The sequence below is a fragment of the Acipenser ruthenus genome, unplaced genomic scaffold (assembly GCF_902713425.1).
Source record: "Acipenser ruthenus unplaced genomic scaffold, fAciRut3.2 maternal haplotype, whole genome shotgun sequence".
Classification (NCBI taxonomy): Eukaryota; Metazoa; Chordata; class Actinopteri; order Acipenseriformes; family Acipenseridae; genus Acipenser; species Acipenser ruthenus.
Window position 1 is genome coordinate 47,501 of NW_026708321.1, and position 17,489 is coordinate 64,989.

The following is a 17,489-nucleotide window of genomic DNA, read 5'->3' on the forward strand; positions in this document are numbered from 1 at the left end:
AGAAGAGAATGAGAAAGAAAGTCAAGTTAGCAGAGAAACGTTTTAATGCCTTCGTCATCCAGAACTTCACTGGATCAGAAACTCCAAACCAGAAGAGACTGAGAGAGAAAGTCAAGTTAGCAGAGAAACGTTTTAATGCCTTCGTCATCCAGAACTTCACTGGATCAGAAACTCCAAACCAGAAGAGACTGAGAGAGAAAGTCAAGTTAGCAGAGAAACGTTTTAATGCCTTCGTCATCCAGAACTTCACTGGATCAGAAACTCCAAACCAGAAGAGACTGAGAGAGAAAGTCAAGTTAGAAGAGAAACGCAGAGATGTTTAAAACTCTTTCATATCTGAATGTTATTCTTGTGAACTCTTTTATATTTAAAAACTTGAGATGTGAAAAGCGTGGTTTAGATTCCTCAGCAAAAAAATAATTGATCTTTTAATAAAACTACCAAGGTAAAGACATCCTGTTGTTTAAATTCAAGATTAGAACACGCTGACGCATGTTTAGTATGTGAAGATAGGAAATGAAATTTAGGACTAGTCAAAGCATTGATGAAACAGCAGCCATTGTGGCTCAGCTCCAGAGCCGGCTCTCATACAGAACAATAGGGAACCAGATCCAAGATGGCGGACAGTGGGCCGCAGTTTCACAGTCAGAAACTTCCTTACCATCGTAGTGCAATGGCATCACTGTGTCCCCTTTTGATGATGTCACCTCCCCTGTAGAGTTAATGGTGATCACTATCTTCCCCTGGAAGTTGAATTCCAAACTGTCGATGCAGATCTTTCTGGGGTCCTAGAAATCACAGGGAAAAAATATGAACTACAGCTCCCAGCATCCCTCACTGTTACTGCTAGTGTAGAGGCATGCTGGGAGCTGTAGTTTTTATTTAGATTCTGCATTATATATAAATCTATGGCTATTGAAACTCAGGGGGGCTGTCTGAATCGTGTTTGGTGTTGCTGTATAATATATAAAACTATGGCTATTGAAACTCGGGGGCTGTCTGAATCGTGTTTGGTGTTGCTGTATAATATATAAAACTATGGCTATTGAAACTCAGGGGGACTGTCTGAATCGTGTTTGGTGTTGCTGTATAATATATAAAACTATGGCTATTGAAACTCAGGGGGACTGTCTGAATCGTGTTTGGTGTTGCTGTATAATATATAAAACTATGGCTATTGAAACTCAGGGGGGCTGTCTGAATCGTGTTTGGTGTTGCTGTATAATATATAAAACTATGGCTATTGAAACTCAGGGGGACTGTCTGAATCGTGTTTGGTGTTGCTGTATAATATATAAAACTATGGCTATTGAAACTCAGGGGGACTGTCTGAATCGTGTTTGGTGTTGCTGTATAATATATAAAACTATGGCTGTTGAAACTTTGCATATAAAACTACAGCTCCCAGCAGCCCTCGCTGTCAGTGCAGGTGCAGGGGCATGCTGGGAGCTGTAGTTCGGGTTCTGTACCTCTTTGCAGGGCCCGTTGTTCAAGATCACACTGAATGCGTCGGTCTTGACCAGGAGATACGCGCAGAAGCTCCTAATCGTGAAAGTGGAGTCATCGAAGGTGCGGATCGCCTGGGATCCGGTTACTGAGCACACCCCTACAGAACCAAACCAGAGAGGCTACTGTCATCATCATCATCATCATCATCATCATCATCATCATCATCATTATTATCATTATCATCATTATCATTATCATTATCATTATCATCATTATCATCATCATCATCATCATCATCATCATCATCATCATCATCATCATTATCATCATTATCATTATCATTATCATCATTATCATCATCATCATCATCATCATCATCATCATCATCATCATCATTATCATCATCATTATCATCATCATTATTATTATCATTATCATCATTATCATTATCATCATCATCATCATCATCATCATCATCATTATCATCATTATCATCATCATTATTATTATCATTATCATCATTATCATTATCATCATTATCATCATCATTATCATCATCATCATCATCATCATTATTATTATCATTATCATCATTATCATTATCATTATCATTATCATCATTATCATCATTATCATTATCATTATCATCATCATTATTATTATCATCATTATTATTATAATTATTATTATCATTATTATTATTATTATTATTATTATTATTATTATTATTAATGAGTCATTTAGCAGACGCTTTTCTCCAAAGAGACTTCCAGAGACCAGGGGGGTGAACTCTGAATCATCAACAACAACTGCTGCTGCTGCTGCTGCAGAGTCACTTCCAATAGGAGCTCGTTTGTTTGACGTCTCATCGGAAGGACGGCGCACAAGGAGGTGAAGCGACTCGCTCAGGGTCACACACACACACGCACACGCACACGCACACACACACACACACAGGGAGTCGGAGGCTCAGCCGGGATTTGAACCTCCTGGTATCGAGCCCCTTTCTCTAACCGCTGAGCTGCCCAGCCTCCTAATCTCTCTCTATCTATTTCTCTATATCTATATAATGATGATTCAAATAATTAGATTGAATTAAGGACGGAGCAGAGAGAGAGAAATGGAGTGAGGGAGGAGGGAAAGAGTGAGAGGAGAGAGAGGGGAAGGGAAAGAGAGAAAAAGAAAAGAAAGGATGAAAGAAGGAAGGAAGCCAGCAAGAAGGAAAGCCAGACAGGGAGCCGTCGCCTGAACGAGACTCCGCTGAGGATTCTACCCTTCGAGGTGTTTGTGTTTACCTTGACATTCGTGAGTTTGGAAACACGACATCCGACCCTTCGAACAGGAACTGTGAAGAAAAAACAAAACCACACAAAATTAATAACCAGCCTGTCAGTGACATCATCCACCCCCCATCCCAGCAATATAAACCAGCCTGACAGTGACATCATCCATCCCCCATCCCAGCAATATAAACCAGCCTGTCAGTGACATCATCCACCCCCCATCCCAGCAATATAAACCAGCCTGACAGTGACATCATCCAACCCCTCCCTCCCTCCCTGTCTGTCTGTCTGTCTGTCTGTCTGTCTGCATTGCCATTGAAGATCATTCAGGGTATAGTTAGCACACTGTGGTCCCATTTCTACCAATGGCATCCCATTGCAGCTGCCCTATACTTGTGCTACCATTGACCCTCAGTGTAACAAACAGAGAACCCAATACTCCCAGTCTTACCAGTTTGCGCATCGCAGTGGGAGCTCTTTTCCGTCCTCAACTACGATACCGTTTGACAGGAGACAATCCTGGACATCACCGTCTAGAAAAATATGTATATACAGATTTTAAAAATATATATACAATACCTCCCTATGCTTTACCAGACCTCTCTGTGCTTTACAATGCTTCCCTATGCTTTACCAGACCTCTCTGTGCTTTACAATGCTTCCCTATGCTTTACCAGACCTCTCTGTGCTTTACAATGCTTCCCTATGCTTTACCAGACCTCTCTGTGCTTTACAATGCTTCCCTATGCTTTACCAGACCTCTCTGTGCTTTACAATGCTTCCCTATGCTTTACCACACCTCTCTGTGCTTTACAATGCTTCCCTATGCTTTACCAGACCTCTCTGTGCTTTACAATGCTTCCCTATGCTTTACCAGACCTCTCTGTGCTTTACAATGCTTCCCTATGCTTTACCACACCTCTCTGTGCTTTACAATGCTTCCCTATGCTTTACCAGACCTCTCTGTGCTTTACAATGCTTCCCTATGCTTTACCAGACCTCTCTGTGCTTTACAATGCTTCCCTGTGCTTTACCAGACCTCTCTGTGCTTTACAATGCTTCCCTATGCTTTACCAGACCTCTCTGTGCTTTACAATGCTTCCCTATGCTTTACCAGACCTCTCTGTGCTTTACAATGCTTCCCTATGCTTTCCCAGACCTCTCTGTGCTTTACAATGCTTCCCTATGCTTTACCAGACCTCTCTGTGCTTTACAATGCTTCCCTATGCTTTACCAGACCTCTCTGTGCTTTACAATGCTTCCCTATGCTTTACCAGACCTCTCTGTGCTTTACAATGCTTCCCTATGCTTTACCAGACCTCTCTGTGCTTTACAATGCTTCCCTATGCTTTACCACACCTCTCTGTGCTTTACAATGCTCCCCTATGCTTTACCAGATTTTCTCTGTGCTTTACAATGCTTCCCTATGCTTTACCACACCTCTCTGTGCTTTACAATGCTTCCCTATGCTTTACCAGACCTCTCTGTGCTTTACAATGCTTCCCTATGCTTTACCAGACCTCTCTGTGCTTTACAATGCTTCCCTATGCTTTACCAGTCCTCTCTGTGCTTTACAATGCTTCCCTATGCTTTACCAGACCTCTCTGTGCTTTACAATGCTTCCCTATGCTTTACCAGACCTCTCTGTGCTTTACAATGCTTCCCTATGCTTTACCAGACCTCTCTGTGCTTTACAATGCTTCCCTATGCTTTACCAGACCTCTCTGTGCTTTACAATGCTTCCCTATGCTTTACCATGCTTTATGCTTTATTACACCTTGCTGTGTGATTTTACTGCGATATACTTTTATAAGGGTTAGTTTACAATGTTTTTAAAATGCTTTACCACACCTCTCTGTGTGTTGCAATACCTCCCTATTCTTCAGAAATCATTTATCGATGTGAAAATAGACAAAAATTGGAAACGAACCGAACAAAGGCGGAGTCGGGCTGTCACAGAGACATCACAATCAGCTGGCAAAAAACTCCAGCTGTCAACACAGTGATTATATCTTGGAAAAAAAAATGAAAAAATAAGCAAAATAGTCTTTTATGTTTTCATATGACTAAGAAAGTATCGATGAGTCATTTGTTTGCTCAACACTTTTGCGCTCCGGGGTGTAAAGACTAATTTCTAAATTCTACAAACTCATCAAACCTTGAGCCCTAAACCGAGCCCTCCCGTTTTGTTTTGTGGTTTTTGTTTTTTTAATTGTCGTTAGGGATGGTCGAATATTTGCTCGCGTTTGGTAGATTTTAATTACTTAGTGTTACACCCGAATCCCTCCTTTTGACGCGTTTGCTGGGGAACAAGATGCTAAAACAGAAATAAACGTGTTTTTTTTTTCGATGATAACGAGTTTATTTTACGCGGGGTCGGTTGTTTTTTTTTTAATTGGTTTGTTTGTTTTTTTTGTTTGCCGGGTCCGCCGGTACTCTTTTTTTTTTAAGCTCCACAGTAAAAGTCCAGACAGAAATCAAGCTGCGTTCTTATAACCCACGAACAAATAAAGCGATTTATTTTTATTTATTGTTTTTTTCTGATTAAATTAAAAATTGATTAGTAACTGCACCCGCAGTGGTGGAATGACCTTCCTAGAGATGTCAGGACTGCCCAGTCCCTGACCACATTCCGGAGCCTCCTTAAGACTCACCTCTTCAGACAGCACCTGTAGAACTCCTCTGTTTGTATCCTGGGACACTATCACCCTTCATGTAAATGTGCTTTATTTTGCTCTTATCTGCCCCCTATTTTACTGCATTTAATCCTGTACTTCAGAGTACTGTAATCTGCTGTTTAATCTGTAGTATTTTGTATTTAATCATATCTTGATTATTATTATTATTATTATTATTATTATTATTATTATTTATTTATTTATTTATTTATTTCTTAGCAGACGCCCTTATCGTAAGCAATCGTAAGCAAATACATTTCAAGTGTTACAATACAAGTAATACAATAAGAGCAAGAAATACAATAACTTTTGTTCAAGTGTGACAAACCACAATTCAATAATACAGCAGATAATAGTGATAGTTACATCAGGATATGATTAAATAGTGATAGTTACATCAGGATGTGATTAAATACAAAGTACTACAGGTTAAATACTTGGCAGATTACAGTATTCTGAAGTACAGGATTAAATGCAGTAAAATAGGGGGCAGATAAGAGCAAAATAAAGCACATTTAAATGAAGGGTGATAGTGTCCCAGGATACAAACAGAGGAGTTCTACAGGTGCTGTCTGAAGAGGTGAGTCTTAAGGAGGCGCCGGAATGTGGTCAGGGACTGGGCAGTCCTGACACCTGTAGGAAGGTCATTCCACCACTGCGGAGCAAGGGTGGAGAAGGAGCGGGCTCTGGAGGCAGGGGAGCGTAGCGGAGGTAGAGCCAGTCTTCTAGTGCAGGCGGAGCGGAGAGGTCGAGTGGGGGTGTAGGGAGAGATGAGGGTCTGGAGGTAGCTGGGTGCAGTCTGGGCAAGGCATCTGTAGGCTAGTACAAGAGTCTTGAACTGGATGAGAGCGGTGATCGGGAGCCAGTGGAGCGAGCGGAGTAGTGGAGTAGCGTGGGAGTAACTGTTATCTGCTGTGTTATTGAATTGTATTTTGTCACACTTGTACTTGCTTGAACCAAAGTCATTGTATTTATCTTGCTCTTAATTGTATTATTACTTGTACTGTGATACTTGAAATGTATTTGCTTACGATTGTAAATCGCCCTGGATAAGGGCGTCTGCTAAGAAATAAATAATAATAATAATAATAATAATAATAATAATAATAATAATAATAATAATAATAATAATAATAATAATAATAATAATATATTTTAAGGACTGAACGTATGCAAACCGGAATTGAGAGGAAAATAAACACACAGTTTAAAAAACTTATTTATATATATTGTAGCGTTCTCGGTTTCCGCAGGCAGGCGCGTCACACAGAGCGAGGAAATCCACACACGGGCGGAGGGCGGACGCGAACCCGGGTCCTCTCGCCCTGAAGCATAGCGCCGATATCGCTGTACAAAATAACCGGCTCCGTTGCAAGGAGCGTATATCGGGCTCATGTCTCCGTGCGTGATTACGTCACCTACCAGCCCTACCAGGCAGCAGTGTGGAGTAGAGGTTAGAGCTCTGGACTCTTGACCAGAGGGTCGTGGGTTCAATCCCAGGTGGGGGGGACACTGCTGCTGTACCCTTGAGCAAGGTACTTTACCTAGATTGCACCAGTAAAAACCCAACTGTATAAATGGGGAATTGTATGTAAAAATAATGTGGTATCTTGTAACAATTGTAAGTCGCCCTGGATAAGGGCATCTGCTAAGAAATAAATAATAATAATAATAATAATAATAATAATGACATTCCTTTTAATAAACGCACAGATACGTCTTTTTAGCTGTCGAAAAAAAAAGGCGAGAATAGAAAACTATCCAAGCAAAACGGAGGGTTTCCCTTACTGGAATATTCTTTCGGGGGGGGGGGATAAATGTGACCGATCTACAATCTCTGTGTTTCACTGTCACACCTCGTTACCTGACGCGTTGATTTATTGCAAAATGCTTATCGTGCAGAACTGAATAGCATTCACGGGCGGGACCCTAACGCTATCGGCAAAATATTATACAATGCGTCCCTGTGCTTTACCAGACCTCTCTGTGCTTTACAATGCCTCCCTATGCTTTACCAGACCTCTCTGTGCTTTACAATGCTTCCCTGTGCTTTACCAGACCTCTCTGTGCTTTACAATGCTTCCCTATGCTTTACCAGACCTCTCTGTGCTTTACAATGCTTCCCTATGCTTTACCAGACCTCTCTGTGCTTTACAATGCTTCCCTGTGCTTTACCAGACCTCTCTGTGCTTTACAATGCTTCCCTATGCTTTACCAGACCTCTCTGTGCTTTACAATGCTTCCCTATGCTTTACAAGACCTCTCTGTGCTTTACAATGCTTCCCTATGCTTTACCAGACCTCTCTGTGCTTTACAATGCTTCCCTATGCTTTACCAGACCTCTCTGTGCTTTACAATGCTTCCCTATGCTTTACCAGACCTCTCTGTGCTTTACAATGCTTCCCTGTGCTTTACCAGACCTCTCTGTGCTTTACAATGCTTCCCTATGCTTTACCAGACCTCTCTGTGCTTTACAATGCTTCCCTATGCTTTACCAGACCTCTCTGTGCTTTACAATGCTTCCCTATGCTTTACCAGACCTCTCTGTGCTTTACAATGCTTCCCTATGCTTTACCAGACCTCTCTGTGCTTTACAATGCTTCCCTATGCTTTACCAGACCTCTCTGTGCTTTACAATGCTTCCCTATGCTTTACCAGACCTCTCTGTGCTTTACAATGCTTCCCTGTGCTTTACCAGACCTCTCTGTGCTTTACAATGCTTCCCTATGCTTTACCAGACCTCTCTGTGCTTTACAATGCTTCCCTATGCTTTGCCACACCTCTCTGTGCTTTACAATGCTTCCCTATGCTTTACCAGACCTCTCTATGCTTTACAATGCTTCCCTATGCTTTACCAGACCTCTCTGTGCTTTACAATGCTTCCCTATGCTTTACCAGACCTCTCTGTGCTTTACAATGCTTCCCTATGCTTTACCAGACCTCTCTGTGCTTTACAATGCTTCCCTGTGCTTTACCAGACCTCTCTGTGCTTTACAATGCTTCCCTATGCTTTACCAGACCTCTCTGTGCTTTACAATGCTTCCCTATGCTTTACCAGACCTCTCTGTGCTTTACAATGCTTCCCTATGCTTTACCAGACCTCTCTGTGCTTTACAATGCTTCCCTGTGCTTTACCAGACCTCTCTGTGCTTTACAATGCTTCCCTATGCTTTACCAGACCTCTCTGTGCTTTACAATGCTTCCCTATGCTTTACCAGACCTCTCTGTGCTTTACAATGCTTCCCTATGCTTTACCAGACCTCTCTGTGCTTTACAATGCTTTCCTATGCTTTACCAGACCTCTCTGTGCTTTACAATGCTTCCCTATGCTTTACCAGACCTCTCTGTGCTTTACAATGCTTCCCTATGCTTTCCCAGACCTCTCTGTGCTTTACAATGCTTCCCTCTGCTTTACCAGACATCTCTGTGCTTTACAATGCTTCCCTGTGCTTCATGCTTTATTACGCTGTGCTGTGCTCTTAGTAACAGGTGCACGAGGAAGTCAATATTATTAATCTTGTTCTTCGAGTTTCTTCACCTGCCTCTCGGGTTCCCTTCGTATTCGATTCTCATTGTTTGAATATTTTGGCTCTGATCCAAACAAGTTCTACTTTAATTAATGGGATTAGCTGGTTAGCGTTACCTCGCAATTACTTTCAATAGGAAACTCTGCAACCAGTCCAGGATTCTCCAGATGCTTTCTTATTGTTAAAAACACGGTGAACTAACCCTTAGAAAAGTGTCCCGCAGGAACAGCACAGCACAGATATGATTAAATACAAAATACTACAGATTAAACAGCAGATGACAGTACTCTGAAGTACAGGATTAAATGCAGTAAAATAGGGGGCAATTAAGAGCAAAATAAAGCACATTTAAATGAAGGGTGATAGTGTCCCAGGATACAAACAGAGGAGTTCTACAGGTGCTGTTTGAAGAGGTGAGTCTTAAGGAGGCGCCGGAAGGTGGTCAGGGACTGGGCAGTCCTGACATCTCTAGGAAGGTCATTCCACCACTGCGGGTGCAGTTACTAATCAATTTTTAATTTAATCAGAAAAAAACAATAAATAAAAATAAATCGCTTTATTTGTTCGTGGGTTATAAGAACGCAGCTTGATTTCTGTCTGGACTTTTACTGTGGAGCTTAAAAAAAAAGAGTACCGGCGGACCCGGCAAACAAAAAAAAAAAAAAAACAACCGACCGCGCGTAAAATAAACTCGTTATCATCGAAAAAAACACGTTTATTTCTGTTTCAGCATCTTGTTCCCCCGCAAACGCGTCAAAAGGAGGGATTCGGGTGTAACACGAAGTAATTATCATCTACCAAACGCGAGCAAATATTCGACCATCCCTAACGACAATTAAAAAAACAAAAACCACAAAACAAATCGGGAGGGCTCGGTTTAGGGCTCAAGGTTTGATGAGTTTGTAGAATTTAGAAATTAGTCTTTACACCCCGGAGCGCAAAAGTGTTGAGCAAACAAATGAGTCATCGATACTTTCTTAGTCATATGAAAACATAAAAGACTATTTTGCTTATTTTTTCATTTTTTTTTCCAAGATATAATCACTGTGTTGACAGCTGGAGTTTTTTGCCAGCAGATTGTGATGTCTCTGTGACAGCCCGACTCCGCCTTTGTTCGGTTCGTTTCCAATTTTTGTCTATTTTCACATCGATAAATGATTTCTGAAGAAAAGGGAGGTGTTGCAACACACAGAGAGGTGTGGTAAAGCATTTTAAAAACATTGTAAACTAACCCTTATAAAAGTATATCGCAGTAAAATCACACAGCAAGGTGTAATAAAGCATAGGGAAGCATTGTAAAGCACAGAGAGGTCTGGTAAAGCATAGGGAAGCATTGTAAAGCACAGAGAGGTCTGGTAAAGCATAGGGAAGCATTGTAAAGCACAGAGAGGTCTGGTAAAGCATAGGGAAGCATTGTAAAGCACAGAGAGGTCTGGTAAAGCATAGAGAAGCATTGTAATATATAATATTTTTCTTTCATACTTTTCAAACTTTTCATCCACAATTATTAAACATTCAATATTGCAGAATTTAGAATTACTAAATGTAATAAATTCAACGACAAACAACCAAAAGTCTTTCTCAGTGTCTTTAATCAAAACATTAGTCATTGAATTCACTCTGAAGACCCTGAGAAAGACTTCTAGGCGTTAGTCATTGAATTCACTCTGAAGACCCTGAGAAAGACTTCTAGTCGTTAGTCATTGAATTCACACTGAAGACACTGAGAAAGACTTCTAGTCGTTAGTCATTGAATTCACACTGAAGACCCTGAGAAAGACTTCTAGTCGTTAGTCATTGAATTCACACTGAAGACCCTGAGAAAGACTTCTAGTCGTGAGTCATTGAATTCACACTGAAGACACTGAGAAAGACTTCTTGTGGAAACGTTCGTTGGATTTCTTTCAGTGCCAGGGAGACTCTTAAATTTACACAAACATCGTGAGGGGAACACAGTACCTGCAGAAGCCGTCCATGCTGAGCTGAAGAAGATAGCGAGCAGCGTCAGTGTTGCAGAACCCATCTTCATCTTCATCTTCATCTTCATCTTCCTCTCTCTCCCTCTCTCTCTCTGCGGCTCTCAGATCAGAGAAAGAATGAACCTCCTAGCTTTCCCTTTGTCTTATAAACCATTCTGTGTGAACTTGATAAACTGGAATAACAGAATTGGACCTGTGGAACAACATTCTGAAGTGTGTGTGTGTGTGTGTGTGTGTGTGTGTCCTATAAAATTTGACCCCCATAAAAGCATAGCTAAGTGTAATCAGGCATATAGGGAAGCATTGTAAAGCACAGAGAGGTCTGGTAAAGCATAGGGAAGCATTGTAAAGCACAGAGAGGTGTGGTAAAGCATAGGGAAGCATTGTAAAGCACAGAGAGGTGTGGTAAAGCATAGGGAACCATTGTAAAGCACAGAGAGGTCTGGTAAAGCATAGGGAAGCATTGTAAAGCACAGAGAGGTCTGGTAAAGCATAGGGAAGCATTGTAAAGCACAGAGAGGTCTGGTAAAGCATAGGGAAGCATTGTAAAGCACAGAGAGGTCTGGTAAAGCATAGGGAAGCATTGTAAAGCACAGAGAGGTCTGGTAAAGCATAGGGAAGCATTGTAAAGCACAGAGAGGTCTGGTAAAGCATAGGGAAGCATTGTAAAGCACAGAGAGGTCTGGTAAAGCATAGGGAAGCATTGTAAAGCACAGAGAGGTCTGGTAAAGCATAGGGAAGCATTGTAAAGCACAGAGAGGTCTGGTAAAGCATAGGGAAGCATTGTAGCACAGAGAGGTCTGGTAAAGCATAGGGAAGCATTGTAAAGCACAGAGAGGTCTGGTAAAGCATAGGGAAGCATTGTAAAGCACAGAGATGTGTGGTAAAGCATAGGGAACCATTGTAAAGCACAGAGAGGTCTGGTAAAGCATAGGGAGGCATTGTAAAGCACAGAGAGGTCTGGTAAAGCATAGGGAAGCATTGTAAAGCACATAGAGGTCTGGTAAAGCATAGGGAAGCATTGTAAAGCACAGAGAGGTCTGGTAAAGCATAGGGAAGCATTGTAAAGCACAGAGAGGTCTGGTAAAGCATAGGGAAGCATTGTAAAGCACAGAGAGGTCTGGTAAAGCATAGGGAAGCATTGTAGCACAGAGAGGTCTGGTAAAGCATAGGGAAGCATTGTAAAGCACAGAGAGGTCTGGTAAAGCATAGGGAAGCATTGTAAAGCACAGAGAGGTCTGGTAAAGCATAGGGAAGCATTGTAAAGCACAGAGAGGTGTGGTAAAGCATAGGGGAGCATTGGGATCAGTCATATGTTGCTATATTCTCAAATTTTAGATATAATACGCTTTGAAAATGCGTTTTTATTTGTAAAGCACAGAGATTTCTGGTAAATCAATGACTAACGACTAGAAAAAACAGGAGTTTCTACAGGTGCTTTCTGAAGAGGTGAGTCTTGAGGAGGCTCCGGAAGGTGGTCAGGGACTGGGCAGTCCTGACATCTCTAGGAAGGTCAAAATCAAGCTGGGGGCTGACGTGCCCCCCTAGCTTGATTTTAAGATTTCATGAACCTGGCTGACATTGAAACACAGGGAAATCACACAGTGTTTGGCAGACAGCTTCAATGAAGCAAGGAACACTCTGACTTCCAGCAGGCGGGGGCTATCTCACAGACGGAGGTGGGACGTGAACCCGGGGCCTCCCGCACTGAGGCATAGCGCCCGTACCTCTGTCGCCTGCCAGCCCTGACCCTTAACCCCCTGGGCATGCCACCCCCACGCTGCCCGACACATGGGGCGTGATTCGCAACAAAATGCCAACGTGGTCAAATTTGTGTGATGTGTTCTTCAGTCATTACCCAGTCCGTGACGCTGCGCTAAACTAGAGTGCGTCATTAAAAAAAAAGACTAACGGGTCTTAGAACCAGTTTTAATTGCTTTAATTATGGCTTGTACATAGGGCTCGAAATAGCTTCTTAACCAGAAGCAATTAACTGCAAAAACACAACTGGGATCATCTGTCCTGAGGTCAAAGCTGCACTTTGATTTATGAAAAGCTAATTACTCTGAAATGGGTGTATTTCGGGCCATGTGCCAAAGAACTACAAGGTCAAGGAAGCTTTACTGTCCCTCTCTGTGCTTTACAATGCTCCCTATGCTTTACCAGACCTCTCTGTGCTTTACAATGCTTCCCTATGCTCTACCAGACCTCTCTGTGCTTTACAATGCTTCCCTATGCTTTACCACACATCTCTGTGCTTTACAATGCTTCCCTATGCTTTACCAGACCTCTCTGTGCTTTACAATGCTTCCCTATGCTTCACCAGACCTCTCTGTGCTTTACAATGCTTCCCTATGCTTTACCACACCTCTCTGTGCTTTACAATGCTTCCCTATGCTTCACCAGACCTCTCTGTGCTTTACAATGCTTCCCTATGCTTTACCAGACCTCTCTGTGCTTTACAATGCTTCCCTATGCTTTACCAGACCTCTCTGTGCTTTACAATGCTTCCCTATGCTTTACCAGACCTCTCTGTGCTTTACAATGCTTCTCTATGCTTTACCAGACCTCTCTGTGCTTTACAATGCTTCCCTGTGCTTTACCAGACCTCTCTGTGCTTTACAATGCTTCCCTATGCTTTACCAGACCTCTCTGTGCTTTGCAATGCTTCCCTATGCTTTACCACACCTCTCTGTGCTTTACAATGCTTCCCTATGCTTTACCAGACCTCTCTGTGCTTTACAATGCTTCCCTATGCTTCACCAGACCTCTCTGTGCTTTACAATGCTTCCCTATGCTTTACCAGCCTTATAGTAGTGTCCCACAGTGACAGCACAGCGTAGGAAAGCCTGGTAAAGCATAGGGAAGCATTGTAAAGCATAAAGAGGTCTGGTAAAGCATAGGGAAGCATTGTAAAGCACAGAGAGGTCTGGTAAAGCACAGGGAAGCATTGTAAAGCAGAGAGATTTCTGGTAAATCAATGACTAAGGACTAGAAAAAACAGGAGTTTCTACAGGTGCTTTCTGAAGAGGTGAGTCTTGAGGAGGCTCCTGAAGGTGGTCAGGGACTGGGCAGTCCTGACATCTCTAGGAAGGTCAAAATCAAGCTGGGGGCTGACGTGCCCCCCTAGCTTGATTTTAAGATTTCATGAACCTGGCTGACATTGAAACACAGGGAAATCACACAGTGTTTGGCAGACAGCTTCAATGAAGCAAGGAACACTCTGACTTCCAGCAGGCGGGGGCTATCTCACAGACGGAGGTGGGACGTGAACCCGGGGCCTCCCGCACTGAGGCATAGCGCCCGTACCTCTGTCGCCTGCCAGCCCTGACCCTTAACCCCCTGGGCATGCCACCCCCACGCTGCCCGACACATGGGGCGTGATTCGCAACAAAAAGCCAACGTGGTCAAATTTGTGTGATGCGTTCTCCAGTCATTACCCAGTCCGTGACGCTGCGCTAAATTAGAGTGCGTCATTAAAAAAAAAGACTAACGGGTTTTAGAACCAGTTTTAATTGCTTTAATTATGGCTTGTACATAGGGCTGGAAACAGCTTCTTAACCAGAAGCAATTAGCTGTGAAAACAAAACTGGGATCATCTGTCCTGAGGCCAACGCTGCACTTTAATTTATGAAAAGCTAATTACTCTGAAATGGGTGTATTTCGGGCCATGTGCCAAAGAACTACAAGGTCAAGGAAGCTTTACTGTCCCTCTCTGTGCTTTACAATGCTTCCCTGTGCTTTACCAGACCTCTCTGTGCTTTACAATGCTTCCCTATGCCTTACCAGACCTCTCTGTGCTTTACAATGCTTCCCTATGCTTTACCAGACCTCTCTGTGCTTTACGATGCTTCCCTATGCTTTACCAGACCTCTCTGTGCTTTACAATGCTTCCCTATGCTTTACCAGACCTCTCTGTGCTTTACAATGCTTCCCTATGCTTTACCAGACCTCTCTGTGCTTTACAATGCTTCCCTATGCTTTACCAGCCTTATAGTAGTGTCCCACAGTGATAGCACAGCGTAGGAAAGCCTGGTAAAGCATAGGGAGGCATTGTAAAGCACAGAGAGGTGTGGTAAAGCATAGGGAAGCATTGTAAAGCACAGAGAGGTCTGGTAAAGCACAGTTAAGCAATGTAAAGCACAGAGAGGTCTGGTAAAGCATAGGGAAGCATTGTAAAGCACAGAGAGGTCTGGTAAAGCATAGGGAAGCATTGTAAAGCACAGAGAGGTGTGGTAAAGCATAGGGGAGCTTTGGGATCAGTCATATGTTGCTATATTCTCAAATTTTAGATATAATACGCTTTGAAATGCGTTTTTATTTGGCCCGCGGTATGCACGACCCAGGCGCAGACTGCTTAGCTTCAAACGCTGCCTGTTTTGTCCTGTATTGGTAATTGTGTTATCGTGGTATGCTTTATAACAGATATAAGAATATAATAATCACAGAAGATACTTCTGTATCAAACTGATGTTTAAATATTTATCTGCCAAATAAAAACAAAACCTGAAATGAGTTCTTTTAAAGGCTACATTTGGTTTTTCAAAGGCGAAATCTCGACTTTAAAAGTCGAAATTTCGAGTTCTTTTAAAGGCTACATTTGGTTTTTCAAAGGTGAAATCTCGACTTTAAAAGTCGAAATTTCGAGTTCTTTTAAAGGCTACATTTGGTTTTTCAAAGGCGAAATCTCGACTTTAAAAGTCGAAATTTCGAGTTTTAAAGACTATTTTCCTGTTTTATTTTATTTTGCCTTTAAAAAAACACGACATTTCGACATTTTTCAAGCAGCTGGGTCCGGGGAAAAGCCGGAGGAGGCGAAACTCGAAACTCTTACCGAACAGCATTGTCAAATGAACTTCCGACGGGTTTTAAGAAAGAAAACGCATTTTCCCCTCACATATATTATTGAATGAGACGGATCGATAATTAATCTACGCTTCTCTTTAGGAACTTTTTTAATTAAGGCTGTTTCATCAAGAAAGAGCGTCTTGCGTCATTGATCATTTTTATACGGCTGATAAATGTCTATTTGAAAAAAAATACGTGTTTGGAGCAATTTATGTATTTCTATGAGCATCAGAAGAAACGCAACGCTTATATTTGAGCGTCAAAAGAAACGCATCGCTTATATTTGAGCGTCAAAAGAAACGCATCGCTTGTATTTGGATAAAATTCACTAGATGTGATCGAAAAACGACAAACTCTTTCAGGAATGACCTTCCTACAGATGTCAGGACTGCCCAGTCCCTGACCACCTTCCGGCGCCTCCTTAAGACTCACCTCTTCAAACAGCACCTGTAGAACTCCTCTGTTTGTATCCTGGGACACTATCACCCTTCATTTAAATGTGCTTTATTTTGCTCTTATCTGCCCCCTATTTTACTGCATTTAATCCTGTACTTCAGAATACTGGAATCTGCCAAGTGTTTAACCTGTAGTATTTTGTATTTAATCATATCCTGATGTAACTATCACTATTTAATCATATCCTGATGTAACTATCACTATTATCTGCTGTATTATTGAATTGTGGTTTGTCACACTTGAACAAAAGTTATTGTATTTCTTGCTCTTATTGTATTACTTGTATTGTAACACTTGAAATGTATTTGCTTACGATTGTAAGTCGCCCTGGATAAGGGCGTCTGCTAAGAAATAAATAATAATAATAATAATAATAATAATAATAATAATAATAATAATAATAATAATAATAATAATAATAATAATAATATGCCAGGACCCAGCTGCTTGAAAAATGTCGTGTTTTTTAAAGGCAAGAAATCAAAATACGAATTTAGTCTTTAAAACTCGAAAATTCGCCTTTGAAAAACAAAATTTAGCCTTTAAAAAACTCGATATTTCCAGTTTTAAAGACTATATTCCGTTTTTGTCCTCCCTAGGGCTCTTCCGTAAGGGAATCAAACTCACATTTCAGGTTTTGGGCGGTTTTTTTTTGTCAGATAAAAACGACAAACTCTGTTTCACCGAGTAAAAGTGAATTAAAATAAGTAATTAATAAAAAGAGAAGCGAATCAATGCCCCAGTAAGTCTGGGCTTCCACGAATTTTTAAAAAACGTCAGTTTTTTAGGTGTGTTTAACCGCGTTTCTTGCGGGTTTATAACACAAGACGATTCTAATGCTTCTCTCGGGACCTAAGGACTCCCCAAAACTACACGGGCGTGTCTCTTACACCAGAAAGATCATAAGGGAGTTTTCAACAAAATGCAAGAGCTTGCATTCAAATAATTGAGAGCTGGCAGATTTGCAAGCTATTCAAATTAACAGGAGTCTTGTCTTTCGCTTCTAATAGTTTACTTGCCAGCATCCACCGTCTTAAAATATGCAGGTGTGTTCTTTGTCTAAGACTGAGTTCAAAACTGTCATCTGAAAGGGTAAATACCTTCACGCTAAAACAGGGGGAAAAATCCATAGACTTCAACATCCATAGTTTTATATATTATACAGCAACACCAAACACGATTCAGACAGCCCCCCTGAGTTTCAATAGCCATGGTTTTATATATTATACAGCAACACCAAACACGATTCAGACAGCCCCCCTGAGTTTC

General features: G+C 41.7%; 1 protein-coding gene across 1 annotated transcript in view; it reads right to left on the minus strand.

The window, feature by feature from the left end:
* LOC117970451 (otogelin-like protein) overlaps positions 1-11,088 on the minus strand; it is a 29,656-nt gene extending 18,568 nt beyond the window's left edge. The window contains exons 1-5 of the mRNA XM_059020808.1: positions 10,897-11,088; positions 3,184-3,265; positions 2,745-2,794; positions 1,470-1,606; positions 662-788 (exon numbers count right to left, since the gene is read on the minus strand). Coding sequence (XP_058876791.1) covers positions 662-788; positions 1,470-1,606; positions 2,745-2,794; positions 3,184-3,265; positions 10,897-10,984 — 484 coding nt within the window. The 5' untranslated portion in view covers positions 10,985-11,088. The remainder of the gene's footprint in view (positions 1-661; positions 789-1,469; positions 1,607-2,744; positions 2,795-3,183; positions 3,266-10,896) is intronic.
* Positions 11,089-17,489: the final 6,401 nt, after the last annotated feature.